General features: G+C 46.1%; 2 protein-coding genes across 3 annotated transcripts in view; one reads left to right on the top strand and one right to left on the bottom strand.

Annotated features, from left to right (window-relative positions):
• DDX17 (DEAD-box helicase 17) overlaps positions 1–7,863 on the top strand; it is a 30,937-nt gene extending 23,074 nt beyond the window's left edge. The window contains exons 12-13 of one of the 2 annotated variants that reach the window (XM_084651143.1): positions 3,593–3,826; positions 4,584–7,863. In XM_084651143.1, coding sequence (XP_084507269.1) covers positions 3,593–3,826; positions 4,584–5,086 — 737 coding nt within the window. In that variant the 3' untranslated portion in view covers positions 5,087–7,863. Of the gene's footprint in view, positions 1–3,592; positions 3,833–4,583 lie in introns of both variants that reach the window. The other variant, XM_084651142.1, reaches the window with a different exon arrangement.
• On the bottom strand, positions 5,338–17,885 carry KDELR3 (KDEL endoplasmic reticulum protein retention receptor 3). Its single transcript, XM_084651158.1, has 5 exons — positions 17,297–17,885; positions 15,271–15,371; positions 13,963–14,121; positions 12,965–13,217; positions 5,338–8,968 (listed from the first exon to the last, which is right to left on the bottom strand). The coding sequence occupies exons 1-5, from the start codon at positions 17,385–17,387 to the stop codon at positions 8,928–8,930; spliced, it is 645 nt and encodes a 214-aa protein (XP_084507284.1). The 5' UTR covers positions 17,388–17,885; the 3' UTR covers positions 5,338–8,927.
• Positions 17,886–19,120: the final 1,235 nt, after the last annotated feature.

Genomic DNA, 19,120 nt, shown 5'->3' with positions numbered 1-19,120 from the left:
TCACTGATGTGAAAATGATCTTTCTGGATGCATAAGTTAAAACACCCCCTTTTAATAAGTATATTTGTAGTATGAAACCTTTGTATTTAAACATTAACCTTTCTCCCTTATACATTTGCCCAGTGTAAGTTTAGAAATATTCTAAAGCATTTTTGGTCCTTCTGCATTCTTACACTTTCCAGACTTGGCAAAGACCACTAATTGAGGGCCATATACCAGAGTTAGTGCCTCAGTGGTCTGTTCCATTGTGGCAAATCTTAAGTAAAACTATTGCAAGTGATCCATGAAGAAGCACAGAGGGAAAATTCTGTGATTACAAAAGAGTTTTAGTTATTTGAAACCCTTTTTTATATTCTGAAAGGGTGGCTGCACTGTGCATCTCAAGGTCATTTAAATGTTGGCAAACTAGTGTTAGACTTGGCAGCCTTCATTCACATAACCTTCACCCCACCCCCACCCCCAAAATTGTCCAATACTTCCTATAAGAGGTGATTAAATGGACTTCAGTCTCTGCCCTCTAGGGTCATGTCTGGACCTGTGCAGTTAGAACTTGGGCCTGTTGGGAGAAGGGACTGAGGCCGGAAACTAGTTTATATGAAAGAGAGCTGCTTTCTGTAGCAGTGGTTTTTAAACAGGCTTGCTATGTGCTGGTAGCTTCTTTGTGCATCTTGCCTAGACATTTAAAACAGCCCCACCCCCAAAAATGCTCCCCCAAAACAACTCAATTGGATATGTCTTGAGAAAACACTTCCTGTTCCCCCCCCCACCCCACTTCACCCAAGCTGTGGGGGAAAGGTGCCATCGTCTGTTTCTTGTTACTAAACAACATCGCTGCTTGTTTTGGGGCCCTGAGTTTGCTGCTTTTTAAAATAAAGTCACTTAACTGGCAAACTTCTGGACGACTTCCTCCAAGATCCTGGAAAGTGAAGGCTACTACATAAATAACTTAAAACAGGGGTGCGCGCTTTTTGGCTGAGTCACCAGGGCTTTCCCTCATCCCAATGGATTATTGGTTTCCAAAAAGCTCCTTCCAGGTAAGTTCTGGGTCCCATAATGACTTCTTTGTGATAATCTCCAGAAGAGAGGTCCTCCCTCTGCACTGATTTTTTTTTGTTACTCTTCACTCTGTTAAACTAAAAACATTGAATTTCTTTTGTTTTGTTTTCTTTAACAGAAGCTTTGATATCAGCTGCAGATCATTCTCAGTGCAGGGTCGGGGGCATATCTACACTGGTGGTCGAAGCAGCTCTCTAGACGAGCATGTCTGCTAGTTTATATCACTCCTGATTAACAGTCAGAGACTCAATCTGTGCCATAGGGTATTTTGGTTGTCTGACAGAGGGTATGTGTCCCAGGCAGCTGGCCAGATCACTTTTACAATTTGTTCTTGATCTTGCTACGGTATCTTCTAAAAGCGCAGGAAGATTGTGACTGTGCACAAATACATTGGAGCATGCTAGACTGGAGAAACCAAATCTTGTACTTGCTCTGATCTTTCTTCAGCCTGATATGTGCACATACAGGACCACCTTTTTAATCTGGAGAACATCCCCTGCCTTTTCTGGCCTTCCCCTCAAAAAAAATCAAGTCAGTAGTGTCTGTGCTATTAGCTACAATTCTGGGTGCTTTCTGCCAGGAAAGCACTTCCCTGTACCCGCTTGATAATTCAACTCGCTTTGCTGCTCATGGATGTGCGGAATGGGATTGGCTAAGGATCATGTAGCCTGCTGCTTGTCAGACTCTAGTTAAACTCTGGCTGTGAAGATGTGATTGTGGCTATCATATTTTCCCCTCCCTTACCGTACACTTTTCCCATTAAAATAGTCTCTTATTGCACCAAGGACCCTAGTTGGAGACTCGCGCAGCCCCCTGTGAAATCTGCCTTCTCACTCCCTTTTTGGTGTGATTCAGGACTTTGGAGTCAGCAAAGACTAAGGAGACCCCTTTGCTGTAATAAGAAACAGACATAAAGTCCCCTCTTGCCACTACAGACCCCTTGTTTTTATTTTCTGCCTGTCCCCTCTTTGAAATTGATGAAGTCTGGGCTATAGATGCAGTCTGACCCTTTGGATATAATTTTTGTATCTTCATTTTTTTGACATTCGCCCCTATTAACCCCGGGTGGGGCCAAAAAGCGTTGGAGGACCTGAAATTTTTACCTGAACCCAGGTTCTCCGGCACTTCACAACCAAATGGGGCTACAGAGAAGCATCTAAGCCAGTTCACAGAGCGAGCGTATGTGGGGACTTCTCGCTGCCATGGACCCTTGATGCATGCTCCCCGCGCTCCAGTGGTCCCGTGTCAGAGGGCGGAGTTTTCGAAAGGAGGCCGCCAAAAATAAAAGGCAAAGAGACGGGATCGGCTGCAGCGGTTTCCCACAGGAGGAGGGAGTGTGCATCGGTCTGGTAACAAACAGAGAATGTTTCTCTCTTTTAAAAAAAAAAAAAAAAAAATTACAAAAATCTGTGTTTTATCTTGGATATTTTCTGTATATTCTTCTTAAAATACAGATTTTTTTTTCATGAACTGTAAGGACATTTTTTATTGTAATACCATTCTGTTTTAACATTGCTTATCATAGCAAATATTTCTTCTACTGTAGGTGTTTTAACTAAAACGTTACACTAACATTTACTTAGTTTCTGCCCCATAAATTTACAAAATCTGATTTCCCAACACAGAACAGAATATTTTGATATCTCCTTGGGTTTAATGGCATTTCTGCAAAAGATACAGCTTTTTTGTCTTTTTGAGCACAGTTACCCAGTTCAGTCTAACATTTGAAGTTTTGACTTGGACAATCTTAAATTCTATGACTAAAATTCAAAAGTTTGCTAACACTGGGCTTAGTAGCATGGTGAAATGTTAGTGCAACGCATTCTCATAATAACTAAGAAGGCAGGTAAAATGTCTTAGTTGTGGTTTGATAAATTTTTTTAAAATAAGTTGGCAGGATTTGACTTATGTGGTGTAACTGGGATGCCTTAAATTCTAAGATGGGGGAAGTCATTCAGTATATTTTATAGTCCTTAAAACTCATAGTGAAGTAAAAGCCTTTCATTTTTAATTTTCATGTGCTTGGTTGGAAGGTAAGTGATCTTATTGCAGTTAGTCTTTAATAGGCTTCTCCCAACAGAGTAAAAGCCTCCTTGTCGCAGATCTCTCCCTCTTCCACCCTAGCTTGCTGTGTCCACAACAAAGGTGGCATTTTTATTTGTTCCAGTTCATGTTCCTCTGAAGGAGAGGGGACTAAAGTCAGTAAAAAATTCAGATGGTATTGTGTAAAGAACCTCTCACGTGGCACAAAGATGTACAAGGGAAGGGTGAATTTGAATGGAGAGAACTGCTTTAAGACTTGCCATCAGTTTTCAGGTCATTGGCCTTTGATCCATGCATGGCTCAAATTTAAACCTTCTACTCTTTTGGGATGAGTCTCTTGTTTTTATTCCATTCCGTTACTAACTTGTTTTTTTCTCTTATTACTGTCACCTGCATTCGTGCTCCCCACCTTTCGTTGGCACGTCCTTCTCTTCCTCTCCCCTTTCCTCCACCTACCCCCTCACTGTGCTTCGCTACCTGGGCACCTCGCAAGATGTGGAAGACGTTAAGTTCGTGATAAACTACGACTATCCAAACAGCTCTGAGGATTATGTGCACCGAATCGGCCGCACTGCCCGTAGCACCAACAAGGGCACTGCCTACACATTCTTCACACCGGGGAACCTGAAACAGGCCAGGGAGCTGATCAAAGTGTTGGAGGAAGCCAACCAGGCCATCAATCCGAAACTGATGCAGCTCGTGGACCACAGAGGAGGTGGTGGTGGTGGTGGAGGTAAAGGCAAATGGGAAGGGGTTAGAAAGATGGAATAGGTGCTCCATCTTGAAGGAGGATAGGTGTAAAGAGGCAGAGCAAAACACCTTCATAATTAAACCATCTCAACATCAGACTGCTGCTGTCTGGCTTATTATATGTAGATTTACAGTAATATTTGATATAAAATCTATTAATTTGGGGCATACATACCCAACTTAGGGTCCTTCTAGCTAACTGAAGGAGGCCGTTCAGTGTTTTAATCATAGCCATAGGATTTCTTTCCTCAGCAACAGTGTCCTGCAGAGAATGGCCTCTGTGAATTGGTAAAATAGTTTTATTTCCTGTAGCCATGTCCTGCTTCCCACCTAATTGAACCACTGTTAGTAGTCTGATACATTCTCCCTTCTTACAGGGTGGAGTACTGCCTCCCAGCCCACAAGGAAACAAATGAAATTTGACCAAGTCAGTTTTAAGTCAGTGCTATATTTCTTCCAGTGTGTTTCTGTTCTGCTCTCTCTCATATCTTGGGGTAGATCAGGATTTGGATTTAGTATCCACAGTTGGGAAAAAAGAAGGCAAAGTTGTGCAGGAATATTTGCAACCCAGTCAATTGAAAATGTTGTTACTTACGGCTTCTGGCCCTGTTGTCATGGGACTGTTGACTTTAGTGGTGAGGGAGTAATTAAAACCATTGCGAGAATTCAGTGCTTTATAGACCTTTCTTATTTGAGTTACCAACAGTACTGAACCCCACTGTATTCACTACCAGGAGGTCGTTCTCGTTACCGTACTGCTGCCAGTTCAGCCAACAATCCTAACCTGATGTACCAGGATGAGTGTGAACGGAGGCTCCGGGGAGTAAAAGATGGCCGGAGAGACCGTGACCGTGGCGACAGTTTTGCCAATGGAGCCAACAAAACCTATGGCAGTGCTTATGGAAGTCCGAATTCCACCTTCGGGGCGCAGCAGAGCCAATATGGCTACGCCCAAGGGAGCTATGGAGCAGCTGCCTATGGCACAAGTGGTTATGGCACCGCCGAATACAATGCTACTGGCTATGCTGCCACTAGCACTGCCACCGCTGGGAGAACCGCTCAAACCGCCGCCCAGCCACAGTATGCAGGGATAGCTCGCTCAGGCCAGCAGCCGCAGCCTCTCATGTCACAACAGTTTCCTCAGCCTCCGGCCACTAACATGATAGGCTACATGGGACAGACTGCCACATACCAGTATCCACCCCCCCCTCCACCCCCTCCTCCTTCACGCAAATGAGACCACTTGGCTGCTGGTGACCAGTCTAGACTTCTTGCATTTAAAGGAAACTTTTCTTTCTTTCTTCTCTTTCTTTCTTCCCCCACTTTGTCGTCTTTCTCAAGCAGGTTAGATTTAGCATTCACCATCCCAATTCCTCCTTCCCACCAAAAATGGCCCCCCAGTCCACAATTACTTATCTTGTGGGTTTTTAACTATATATATATCTATACATACACACACACAGAGAAACACACACAATTGACTGGAAATTTTGGGGGGGGGTTGGTTTTTTTTTTGGTTTTTTTTTTTGTTGTGTTTTTTTTTTGTTTGGGTTTTTTTTGTCTTGCATGTTGAGGAAATTGGAACGACTTTTTATTTTCTCTTAAAAGAAAATAGATATAAAGCAGATAAGTCCCAGCCCAATCTTTTTGGTGTCTGAGGTTTGTGTGTGAAAACTTACTGCAGAGCCAGGGAGGCCTCTGTACTATAACATGCTAACTTAATTTCGGGAGGTATTGAGAGGTGGGGAATTCTGGGGATTCAAGGCACGCTTCCTTTAACATAATAAATCCAAGGGAGCAGTGTTCATTTGTTTTCTAGATTTGAGATTTTTTTTTTAAATAACTGAATATTGATGCTTGTACTCTGGCATAAGTAAACTTCTAAGGAAAACTCTTGCTTGTTTGGCTCAGTTTGGAGGCATTCTGAATGTTGCCCCACAGATAGTGTAAAACTGTTCTGGTTGGCATTTTTGTAGCTCCTGATTGCAGCAGCTTCCTTCTGAAGTAAGTTCTATGATCTGTGGTAAGGAGAAGGGGAATAAAGCCCCAGTGTCAGAGACCAGAAACCTGTTTTCATTTGGTGTCTCAAACCCCAGATCTAATCACTGTAAGAACTTCTGTTAAAATATAACATCTATTTGAAATATTTACCATTGAAGTACTTTCCCAATGATTGTTAAATTGCAGGAATGGATGGAATCTGCAGATGGATGGAAGCTGGTTACTGACTTCTTAAATCAGCTTCTGCCCTCAAATTTCCATTGCTGGGATCACCAAGATAACTATTCAGTAGAAGGCACAGAAACACTGACCAGAATTAAGATGATGTTCAGTACTGTTTGTGTATATTCTTAGTGAGCAAAGCACCTGGTCATGGGGAGTGTTCAGAATGCCGCTGTGCTGAGTGAAATGTAGCAAAGTTTTCCCACTTAAAACTTACTGGGATTTGTGGGGTGGGGGGAGGCGCAACTGGAAACCCCTCTTCATGAGGTGAGGAGAGAGCTGGTTAGTGTCCTGATTCTGAAGCTGCTTTTCCTTCATACGCTGGACTGCCTAGTGCTTTCCCTGGCATTTCCCCTGCCCCGGCAGTCCCTTTTGAGCTCAGCCCTTGCAGGTAGGTAGCATTCTAGGAAATGTTAGAAAAAAGTGGAAATTTAGTAAACATTTTAATTCAATCTTGTTTATTCTACAGGCTAAGGTAGGTGTGGGGGTGTTCCCCTTTAAATAGTAAAGTGTGTCTACTTTGTGATTGCCATGAGGAGACGGTTCTGGGGCAGTAGATCATAGTGAGAGTTGGCTGCTCTTGTATTCGGTTAACTTGGCAGGAAATCAGAGCCATATACCGATGTTGCAAGGCATAATCCTTGCGTTACAAGAGTTTGTTGCGATTTTATTTTCTATTGCGGGAGTCTGTAGTAGTCACAAACAAGGCATCTCAACCCTTCTGAAAGGCAGCCCAAACCTTCTGTAGGAGAGCAGAACATTTGATGGCTGCGGGAGAGAGGGCTTGCTTAAAAAAAGCTTTTTTTTTTTTAAGACATCTTCCCCTTAGGACATAGTATGAGGGGTGGGATGAATATATGGTTTGTGTACAGCATACAGGTAGGTTATCAGCACAATGTCAGGGGGACAGCTAACTCCCTTAACACCCCCATCTTTCTTACGTTGAGGCTATTTTAAAAAATTAACTAGTACTTTGGCAAGAAATGTTTGTGCTTGTGTGTTTAAATGATGGCCACAAATGAACTCTTACTGTCCCAGCACTGACTGATCTGTTGTCTTTTATCTCCCCCACAAGCAAGCGTGGAGCTATTCTTCATTTGTGAGTTTCTGTGGGCGTGGAAGGGCATGGGGTGGGACACACTGCCTAGCTGGCTTTAAAAAGGGTCTCTGGAAAGCCAAAACTGCCTTGTGGTGTGCTGTAGCTTTCACTTTTTCCTTCAGGGACTTGGGTAGATGTAAAACAGCTATCCTGAGGTCTTGCAATTCTTTATTGTAACTTTGTCAGCTGCAGTCCAGTCTCTCTCATGCCCAACTTGAATGTTAACTTGATTGTTGAATGCACAGTAGCATGTGCCTGCCCCCTGTCTCACCTGGTGCTTGCTGTTCTGTTCCATATACCAGCTAAAGAGCCCTTGTTGATACAGTGTTAACATCTATTAATGTTTGCATTGTTCTCAATCTGTAAGTGTTTGTGGGAGTGTCAGATGAGTCTGGCATCTCCTCCCTTCCCACTTCCTGAAACAACAGTACTGTGTGGATTTCTCTCAACAACTGAAGGGTTAGTGGCTTTTGTGGGGGATCAGTGCTCTGTTTCACACCTTTGCTGGTCTCTGGACACATTCCTGTTGTATTAACGAAGACTTGAATTGAGAGATTCATAAATTTGTGATGTTCAGACAGGATGCTAAGAGCTATGTTACTATTCTTAGTTTGTAAATTGTCCTTTTGATACCATCTTGTTTTCTTTTGTAGGTATAAATAAAAACACTGTCAATAAAATATGAGCACTTATTTTTGTTTCTAGACCATAAATGGTTTTACCCCCATTCGCCACTTACCTCTCTTTTATATAACAAAAAATAATCCAGGGAATAGTCATGTCTGTCAGCAACCAAATATATTTTAATAAAAATGCTCGCTATCTGTAGAACATCAGGGATTGTGATCGAAAGGGGTTGATTAGAGCAGAATGTTTGAATATTTACAATATTGAAAGATCTTCAGATGTAATCCTTGCCGTTTTAATGGAAGGATGTTCCCTTAAAAATATTACAGGGCCTGGATAGACTGGGATATGGGCACTTGCACCTCTTGATTGCCAGTTCATAGTGGCTTAAGTGTCAATAATCACATGGCTGCAAGAACACTGCAAACAAATCGCAGTAATTGCAAGTGGTCTGTCTGCCCCTGGTTTCCCAGTATGAAATCGACGGGTGGTTTTTTGGTGTTTTGGGTACCTGTTCGCTAAGAACTGAGCAACTGTTTTACAGCTGGCAGTCTTGGAAAGACTGAAAAATAGCTGTGGAAAACAAACTTTCACTCCTTGAGGTGATCCCTTAAAGGGTCAGGTTTGAGGCAGATTTTGGAAGTGGCTGGGGGGAGGAAAAGAGAGGAGAGAGAATAAAGCTTGCACTTATGGATCTACTATGAGGATAAAGAAAAGGAGTACTTGTGGCACCTTAGAGACTAACCAATTTATTTGAGCATAAGCTTTCGTGAGCTACAGCTCACTTCATCGGATGCACTACATCCTCTAAGGTGCCACAAGTACTCCTTTTCTTTTTGCGAATACAGACTAACTAACAGCTGTTACTCTGAAAACTGAGGATAGAGGACTTCAGTCACTAGCCAGAACCATTCACCAGTACAAAATTCACTTAAGCAAAAACACTAGCAGACATTTTAAGGAAAAGCCCTAAGCAGATCAAGAGCTTATCAGCCATCCAAGCCTCACTATATTACTGGCGCTGAGTTGAGATTCTTAGCTGAGCCATTTTTGTCGATGGGGCAGAAGAAGAAAGCTGTGACCTTGGAACTGCATCTGCAGGAACTTCTTGTGTTGTGTGGTGCTGTTTTCAGACTGGCATTGGGAGACTTAGCTTCTTTCCCTTCAGGACTGTGCAAGGAGAGGAAGAAAGCATAATGAATGAAATGTGAGGAAATTCACCGTTTCCCAGTAAAGTCCCTGTGCCTATTCTCTAAAGCATAACATTGTCATCTGCAAGGTTAACAGCTCACAACTAATTAGAATGGGTGTCACCAAGAGATTATTGGTGGCAGAGGTGTGTCAAGGAGAGAGTTACTTTTAAGCCTCACAGGACTATTGCAGGTAGAGCATCCTTAACATCACCTTGTTAGTTATTCACTAGGACAGCTGTAGAGCATGCTTGTCTTCAAGAGCCAAATGCCTTGTCCTGAGTCTAGTGCCAAATGCTAACACCACCAGAGGATATAACCTTTATTGCCAAGTTCTTGGATGTCACCCTTCCTCAGGGTCTTGAAGAATTGTGCAGGCTTAGTGGGATTAATGTGTGCAAAACTGAGGAGCTTTGGGAAGAGGAGGGAGTCATTCATATTCAGTTCTTGGTTGAAAACAGCTGCTGCAACATGGGCAGGGGGCCCTAGAAATGGAGGAATGCTCTTGATGAAAATGAGTCATTCTAAATTAACCTTATCTCCTTTCATAGCCATCTGGGTCGTGTGGGTTCACTTTCTTTGCTTACAAAATCCTTAATTTCTCTCAATTAGTGTAAAACCACGTAATATGTGGTCAGAGGTCACACTTTGGACCACTGAGTGGTGCTCCTGGGACTGTAGCCTGAACTCTACCAAAAAGTGTGTCTGCTAAGAACACAAGGACCAAGTATTTCACAACTTGTGTCTAAATGTGCTGCATCAGTTCGGGTTTGCCATCTCTTGAGTTGGACAGTGAAACTGGATTATTGTGGCTGGCTGTCCTCCACTCGAGGTACAAGTGTGGTGATAGCATATATTAAAGGGAGAGCTGGTGCTGGACACTTGGTTAAGGTTGCCTGACACTTTCCTTTGTAAAAACCCTGTTTTCAGAAGTTTCCAAAACTAATTCAAGCTGGAGGTTTCCATGCCTTAGGCTGACTTTTGGGAATGTTTCAGTGAAAACACTTCAGATATTTCTGAAGAGATTTGGAGAAAGTGCATTGTTTTGCCCATGCTTAATTTAAAACAAATTCTTGCAGCTATTTAATTGAGAATCTCTGCTGTCTCCATGTTCTGGTGCAGGGACTTGAAAATTGGCAAAAGCATTGGTTGCCTTTGTGTAAGGGATGTGCTTTTTGCTGTTTCCATGAAAATCCACCCACATTTGACTGAGTTTGAGAGTCTGTCTGAAAATCTGTTTCCATATGCTCTGTAGAGACTTGGTAAGAGTTTTACAGTTAAACTCTCTGAAGATTCAGTCTACTGGGCATTCCCCAGGAGCTGAGCAGGACCTTCCCTGCAATTAAAAGTTGTGGGGAGGTGTTTCTGCACTGAGATATGGGAGACTCTCTCTTAGGGCAAGTCTACACTTAAAACGCTGTCACGGTGCAGCTGTGTTGCTGTAGTGCTTCAGTGAAGATATACGCCAAGGTAGTTAATCCACCTCCGTGAGAGGCAGTAGCTATGTCGACAGGAAAAGCCCTCCTGTCGACATAGTGCTGTGTACGCCATGGGTTAGGTTCATATAACTGCGTTGCTCAAAGGGGTGGATTTTTCACAGCTCTGAGTGATAGTTATATCCATGACAGTTTATAGTGTAGACCTGGCCTTATGCTTTTGTATTTCCTCTGCTGATACCTGAACAGTGTGGAGAAGAAGAAACAGCCTGATTGAAACAGAGGATGGAGGAATCAAGGCAGGGGGGCAGAGACTGCAGTAGGGAACAGAAAGGCTGTAATGGAATGGGCAGAAGGAGGGGATGGTGAAAAAGGGGCCTGAAACCACTGAATATACTCTTCCAAATCCTGGAATGGAACCCACCATTGGAGAGTCTCAACGTTCCTCTGCTGTTTAACAAATATCTGTGAAACTCACTGGCACTGTGTCTCATCCCCCTCTAGTGGCTTGACCTCATAAAACAACAGGCAGAATTTGCTGTGGATTCAAAGGTCTCTCCCTTGCTGATGACACAGGTCAGCATGGTTCCATATAAATTCTTCTCCTCTTCTTCCCCCTCCCCCCCCCAAAAAACTTAGGAAACTACACCTTGAGGTTGCAAAGTCAAGCACTCAAAAGTTAAGAAATACCTGATTTAGTTCTCTATACAACTTTAATTTGCCCACCTTGTGCACATGATCACATACAGGTATTCTTTTTCCACAGGGCCCCTGCCTCAGTACACAGGATGGACCTACTCTGGGAAGGAACCAGGGTTGTGAAGGAGGCTGTGGGCTTGCAGGACCCCTGCCTCATTTGTTGCAGTACTTGGAAGGTACAGGATTAATCAGGCAAGAAATGAGCAAGAGAAAGGATGGTCTTCTGGTTTAGGCAGTTAAGTGACACCTGGATGGTTGGATTCTATCCCTGCCTCTGCCAGAGTTCCTATATGATGTCAGGCAGGCCACTTAAACTGCATTTCAGGTGGCCACTGCTTGTGTTTCTTATCAGCCCAGCTAGAGACTTTTGGTTCTGCTTTGCAAAAGTATTCATCATTCACAACCCCACTGAAGCCAGTGCTAACTCTGCTCTGAACATAACGTGCTATAAAAATGCAGAGTCCTTTGAAAAGTCAGGCCAGAAGCACCTCCGTGTAGGAACCCAACATTAGTGGACATGTAACAATTTTGGCCTTAATCTTTCTGTGCCTCATTTTCCCCATGTTTGAAATGGAGATACTTGCCCCCCTCATAGGGGAGTTGAAGATAATGTTTGTGAAGCACTTAAATATTGCAGCAATGAACATCATAGAAAAGTTCATGAGGACATTAATTGCATATGCAGAGCAGGCTTTGGACAAAGTACAGCAGTGGTCACCAACCAGTTGATCGTGATCGACTGGTCGATTCTGGAGCCTCTGACAGTCGATCACTAGAAGTCCAGTGCGGGTAAGGTAGGCTCCCTGCCTGCACTGGCCCCATGCTGCTCCCAGAAATCACCACCCTCACAGCTCCCATTGGCCAGGAATGGGGAACTGCAGCCAGTGGGCGCTGCAGGGGCAGTGCTTGTGGGCAGGAGCAGCACACAGAGCCATGGGCCCCCTCCCCAGTGGCCACAGGGGTATGCTGGCTGCTTCTGGGAGCAGTGTGGGGCCAGGGCAGGCAGGGAGCTGGCCTTAGCCCTACTGCACCGTTGACTGGGAGCTGCTGGAGGTAAGTGCTGTCCCGCACCTCAATTCCCTGCCCCATCCCTGAGCCCCCTCCCAGAGCCCACACTCCACACCCCTTCCTGCACCCCAACACTCTGCCCCAGGCTGGAGCGCCCTCCTGTACCCAAACTCCTTCCCAAAGCTTGCACCCCTCACCCCCTCCTATACCGCAACCTCCTGCTCCGGGCTCAGCCTGGAGCCCCCTCCCACATTCCGAACCCCTTGGCCCCATCCCAGAGCCTGCACCCTAACCCCTCTCCCCAGCCCAGTGAAAGTGACTGAGGGTGGTGGACAGCGAGTGATAGAGGGAGGGGGGAATGGAGTGGGCGGGTCAGGGGTTATTTGGGAAAGCAGTAGGGCCACAGGGAAGGGGAAGGGTAGATCCTGGGTTGCACTTAAATTCAAAAAGTTTTGTGCATGAAAACAACCACTGATGTACTGTAAGTAGGGCCTGGAGCCACATACTATGTGAGGAGGAGCAAACAAAATAGTGAATAGTTGCTCTTTCAATGAGCACTATCCCTCCTTTTGCACTCACTCAGAGAGAGGTCCTACATTGGGCGTGGGGGGAGGGGAAGAGCATGTGCTCAGGTAATTAAAGACGGTTGCAATGAATTTGCACAAGGGGGTTGAATTAGGTTGCACAAGCAAACTTCATTCTGGCATTTCTGATTTTTTTTGGGGTGCTTGACTTTGCAACCATAATATTTTAAATATTGTTTTGTATGTATTGTATTGTTTTGTATGTTTGTTTTCTTCCTGCTTTCACCGTCAGTCCCACTCCCTACCTACCTTTAGTGACGTAGAGATAGAAGAAATCACAGTAGAAGATGGTCTGCACCACCCCAGAAACCACAGCAATCTGGTCATAGAAATTCTCTGCATGGTAGCGCCAGATCCAGTTGGCAAGGTAGAGTGCACGATAGAGACCCAGGAAGAAGAGGTAGTGGGTCGTGATGGTCTCTGCCTCCCCTGTCTTACTGATCATGAAGAGCTGAGGAAGGATGGCCACTGATTCCAGGTAGATGGAGAAAGTCCAGAGGATCTGTGGGAAGAAGGAAACAATTCACAGGAGAATCTTATGGGCCAATTAATTTCAATAGCCCTCAAAGGCTTCAATCTGGAATCAGAGCCTCATCAGCACAATCAGATGCATGGTACAAACTGTGGCTTCCCCAAAGAGCTTTCAACCTATTTTAAGACCAGAAGCAACAAGTAAGCAAAGCAAATAATAGGGGGAAAGGGAGGATGAGGGGAACAGTGCTACTCTGTTTGCGTAGGCCGACAATGCCCAATTTGATGGTTCTGAATCATTTAGATCTTGAGGTGGGAGAAGGAGAGCGTTTAAATACATAACTCAGCTGTTCCTACTGGCCCTTTACCTAATCAAATGTGCCCTGTTGAATGCAGGTGCCACTCTCAATTCATTTCTTTGTGAAGGGGGAGGCTCAATCCTGAAAACCACTATACTCATTGGTTTTGTTGGTTTCCTTGTTAGTAGTAATAGCTGAAAGACCGAAAATTGGATTGAGTCATGGAGAATGAACCTATAGGTGTAGCACCTCTAGGTCAGGACTGAGCCATGAGTGAGATGAGGCTGCAGAAACTTGAACAGCTGTTTGTCTTGTCTGTCAAAGAGTCTGTCTCCAAAGACTGCCAGTCTGGCCCCTTTCTTCACAAAATTTACTTCCATGCTCCATTGATCATACTAAATCCCAACTAGTTTTCACTAAGTGGTTATCACCTTCTTTTTTCCCCCTCCTGTCTCTTCCATTTTTATACTTCCTTACCTCTAAGGGGGTAAAGCTGTGGTTCTCCAGAAATGACAAGCCTGTGACAGGGACCAAGAGGAATTCCAGACGGAAGGAGTCATGCTCTCTGTCAAATGTTTTCTGGAACTTCACATAGATCATATACACTGTGATGTAGGCACACACCAAGAAAATGACCTGCAGAGGAGGAAAGTTCTTTTGAAAGACATTTGTCTTACATCCCATTGTCTTCTCCAGTTAAAAGGGACTGACTTGCTTGTTTGCCTAATTCAAGTCCTTCTTTTAAGTTGCTGGTGGTAGGGAAGTTACTGCTCTGGACTGCCCTCTGGAAGACCCAGGATTGATTCCCATCTCTGCTGCTCTCCCTCCTGGGGATGCTGCAATGGCTAGGCCACGTGACCCTAGGAGTTATTGCTCCTGTACCGCCAGGTCTTTTCTCTTGCTACTTTAGGCTTGACAGGAGGTGTTGGCCTGGTGCTCCAAGGTATTAATACTCCTACTGTGCAGGACGCCCAGGTTTGAATCCCGATCTCCTGATTCTGGATTTGGTAGGCACTAGTGGGGCAGTGGAATCCGCTTGTTGGAGCTGCTGTGGTGAGTGGGCTGTTGTCGTTTGTCTCTGGTCATTGGAGGAATAGTCTATCTAAAGGACAGTTTTATCCCTCCCCTGCCAAAGGGACGTTTACTGTAATTTTGGGGGTCTTGTAGGAAGCTCCCTCCAAAATTTAAAATCCCGATTTGGTGAATGTCTATCACAAAGGTGGGCAAACTGCAGGCCACATCCGGCCCGTGGGACTGTCCTGCCTGGCCCCTGAGCTCCCAGCCGGGGAGGCTAGCCCTCGGCCCCTCCCCCGCTCTTCCCTCTCCCCTGCGCGGGCAACACAGCGGCATGGCTGGCTGTGGCCGGGCAGCGTGGCTGCCAGTCCTGACGCTATGAGTGGCATGGTAAAGGGGTGGGGAGCAGGGGAGTTGGATACAGGTCAGGGACTCCCAGGGGGCAGTCAGAGGACAGGGAACAGGGAAGGATGGATAGGGGGTGGGGCCCCAGAGGGGAGGTTAGGGGCAGGGGGTCCTGGGAGGGGCCGTTAGGGGACAGGGAGCAGGGGGGGTTGGATAGGGGCTGGGGTTGCAGGAGCGGGGGGGCCTGGCTGTTTGGGGAGGCACAGCCTTTCCTATCTGGCCCTCCATACAGTTTTGCAACCCCAATGTGGCCTTCAGGCCAAAACGTTTGTCCACCTCTGGTCTATCACCTCCCCCAAGTAACTACAATGAGGAACCTATGGAGTTTCTTGCAGTGGGGCTCCTGCAGTGTCTCCCTGCCGTTACCTTCATCACGGTGTTATAGACTGAGATGAAGGTGGTGAACAGGTCAAGATAGCGGGTCGTGAAGACAAGGGTGAAAAGGATCTGGCTCTTCCCGGAGATACCTACACATCAGGGGAAGCAATGGGAGATAAGACAGGTAAGAGAGGAAAGGTTTGAAGACACGGCTGTTGAAAACTCCCCATGCACATGCCCCCTTATCTTGTATCAAGGTATCTTCTGTGCTAAGTAACAGTTCAGGACAAAAAAATCCTTCAGCCTTGTTATCTGGTTCTGTTGGTGTGTTTGTAGGACAATAGCTGTTATACAAAGTGGGTGGTCAGCCACTCCTTCCAGTGAGAGGGATCCCCACCTGCTGCCCCTGTGATACCTGGGAAAGCAGCTACACATGCAGTCAAATTAGTTCACTGAACTAAAATGCAAAATTGATTTGGACAGTAAATAGCTATTGCTATTAATATCCTACCAGATCCATGTCTTCCCTCTCTGCCTAACTAGCATGCTGGAGCTCATGGTTGGCTGGGCCATTCATGGCTCAGTGACTGGCCACTTTGCCCTGACCTATATCTTTCCTGAACTAGGGGAGTGCTCAGAGCATCATTAACCACCTTGTGCTAGATCAGAGCAGTGCAGGGGCAGAGATACATGGAATAAATAGGGAGAAGAGATGGTGGGAGGATTTTGTTGCAATAGAGCCAATGTGTTTAAAACCATTTATCTTGGGATGTGTTAAGTGAGCTTGGCATGGGCAAAACGAGCCAGATTGACAGAACAGGTCTTGCGTGGGCAGTGGCAGTGCAGGATTCCCCTGACACCACCTCACAGGCTTGCCTTGCAGGGCACAGCTCTGGGGTGAGAGGATGGTCCTTTTTCATGCCTCATTCAATCCTGGTTCTTCTGAGCATGCCCTTCTCTCCCCCTCCATCTTGTTCGCACTGGTAATATTTTGTGCAATGTCTGCTTTGGTAGCAAACTGGCTGAGAGATTGGGTCCCAGCCCGCAGATGGTAATAGCTTTCAGTCACCAGTGAACTTGGGGCAAAGTTGAGGTACACTGATGAAGAGGCTGGGGTAGGGAGGGAAACTGGCATTATTTCCACCTATGATGTCCCTGCTGTGAAGGATAATGAAAAAAAGACTCCAGGTGACGGGGCTCTCAGTTCAGCCTCTTTCCCTATTACCTCCCATAGCCTAGCACTTGGAGAAGGGGAAAGGACTCTACAGCTGAGTTCTGTTCCCAGCTCGGTCACTGACTCACTTGGTGACCTTGGCCAAATGACTTCATCCCTTTCTGCCTGGGTTTCCTCATTTGTAAAATGAAGATAACCCTCCTTCTTCCCCACAGGGGGTTGAGGCTAAAGGAAAGTTTGTAAAGTGTTTTGAGATGCTGAGAAGGTGCAAAGTATTATTACAGCTCCTCTGCATCATCTGGCCAGCAGATGCGGCCTAAGGGGAGGGACAGCCATTTATCTCCTGTAATGTTACACACCTTTAGCAGGGATGCCTCATAGCCTCTCTTTGTTTCTTTCGCCTGGAAAAGTTTTTACAGCTGCACGCTTGCTAATCCCTCCCTGCCATTCTCCACCCCCAGGAACAGCTCCCATGTTATCGCCACCCCAAGATAAGCACCTGTGCTAAAAGCTGATGCTTTTTGCCACGTCCCAACACCCTCCTCCCAATCACATCCCTGTCCCGCCCTCTGATGGAAATAACGTTGAGCCAGGATGGCTTTGTTGGCCCCTTTGTGTATGTGTGGAAGGGTCCCAGCAGGGCGGCCCACCAAAAAAGTGGGGGACCCACAAGTGGGGAAGGAGGAGGATGGGGAAGAGGTAGTGAGATGGCAGAGTGGGTGCGATGGAGAGAGTGAGATTTAATTCTCCCTAGAAACCCAGTTAGGGAGGGCACAGAGTGTCACTAACTTGCAAGCCATTGATTTTCCCCACTCACTGCCCCTGCCTCATCTCGTCACGGTCTCTCTCTCACTCTCACACTCACTCACACACACACAAATTGTCAGGGAGAAAACTCACCAGCACAGGACTTGGATCTCCAGATCTTGACCAGCAATATGATCATAGCCAGCAAATGGGAGACATCTCCCAGGATCCGGAATATATTCATTGCTCCAAGAACTTCCCCGTGGCAAATGAATCAGTGCAGTTTTGAAGAGGAGGGAAGGCTTGGGGAGTTCTCTTGGTTTCTCCCAAGAGATTCTCTCTGTTACCTGGTAAAACTCTGCAGTGAATCTTTTCCCTTTCCTGTCCCGGATCAGTTAAACTGTCTCTCCCAATTAAACTTTCTTTCTCTGTGAGTATGGAGTCCCCTGTTCCTGTCTCCTAGCAGATGAGTAAACTCTCTTTCCTAGTATAAAAACTTTCTCCCGTGATATTCTTACCTCCAGAATAAACTGGTCCCCTCACTCCTCCTCCTGGTATATTTAATCTCTGTTCTATCAGACACAATTTCTACCTACTCTATGATCTGCCTACGGCCCTCTTCCTCCCCTGTGTGCCAGTGCAAAGTAGGGGATTGTCCCCCAGAATGTCCCTCCCAGTCTGAGCTTGCTTAGCTGTCCCAGTGCAGGCTGGGTGACGTGGCTGCTGCCTGCATGGGAAGGGCGGAGGAGGAGGGAGAAACTCAGCCGAGTTTCTTTCTTTCTTTTTCCCCACTTGGTCTTCTCAAGTTACAGCCCGAAGTGCCCTTAAAGGGGAAAAGGCACATGGAAATGATCAGCCCTTGTCAGAGGCATGGAGCCTTTAGCGATGGAAGAGATCCAGTAGGTCACATCATGTTCCTGCCCTGGTCTGAGCAGGGCAGGTTGTTTCCTGCAGTATAGTCCCTGAGGCTTTGTTCAGTCCTGTTTTAAAGGCCTGCAGAGGTGGGTCTTGCCTGATTCCCCCCTCTAACAGACGTTGCAGGTGGGAAATATTTCTTGATATTCATGCATAATCCCCCTTTGCTCAATTTTGTCTCTTTAGTCACTTGTGGGTAGAGTGTTTAGAAGATGACAAGTGCCTGGTTGTTTGTTTATTGCATCTCATTGAAACCTCCTGCTCTATTTCCTCTCCTGCCCTGGTGCTGCCTCTCCTCATAGAATCACAGGGTTAGAAGGGACTGTAAGGGTCATCTAGTCTAACCTACTGCCAAGATGCAGGATTTGTTGAGTCTGAACCATTCAAGACTGACCGCAATCCAGCCTCCTTTTGAAAACCTCCAGTGAAGGAGCTTCCACAACCTCCCTGGGCAGTCTGTTCCATTGTCCTACTAAGATTACACTTAGGAAGTGTTTCCTGGGTGTGACAGGGTGTGCATACCCCACACTGGCCAAGAAAAGGTTAACCCATGCTATGGGCGGCGGAAGTCCCACCCCGTAGACTGTGCTGGGCATGCTCCAACTGCTGCCTCAGTATAAAAGGGAGCAGCCCAGCTCATTCTAGGCTGACTGCCGGAGAGGAAGGTCCTGTGGAAAAGGCTCCAGCTGAACAGATGCCACAGTCCTTGCCTGCAGGAGCCGGAGATCCTGAGATTAGGTCTTGAAAAGATCTCTGGCCAACAGAGCTCCAGGGAATTACCTGCGCTGAGGAGCATGGAGACCTCAATGCCCCATGGACTACAGCTTCAGGAAGAATGCTAGGAAGTCACCCAGGGAGGGTGAGCGAGTGGTATCTCCCACCTGCATGAGGTCAGTGTGTTTCAGTAGGATTCCCCCCGACCAGGTGGTGGACCACTCTGCCACTGTTAGGGTCCTGGATTGGGGCCCAGTGGAGTCGGAAGGCCCATACCTCCTGGTGCCTGAGGGCCGCTGTAATTGGCTCTGGCCGCTAGGCCGTGCCACTTTCAACACAAGGGAAGTC

The sequence above is a fragment of the Lepidochelys olivacea genome, assembly GCF_965140295.1.
Source record: "Lepidochelys olivacea isolate rLepOli2 genome assembly, chromosome: 1".
Classification (NCBI taxonomy): Eukaryota; Metazoa; Chordata; order Testudines; family Cheloniidae; genus Lepidochelys; species Lepidochelys olivacea.
This window is presented reverse-complemented; position numbering and strand designations above follow the sequence as displayed.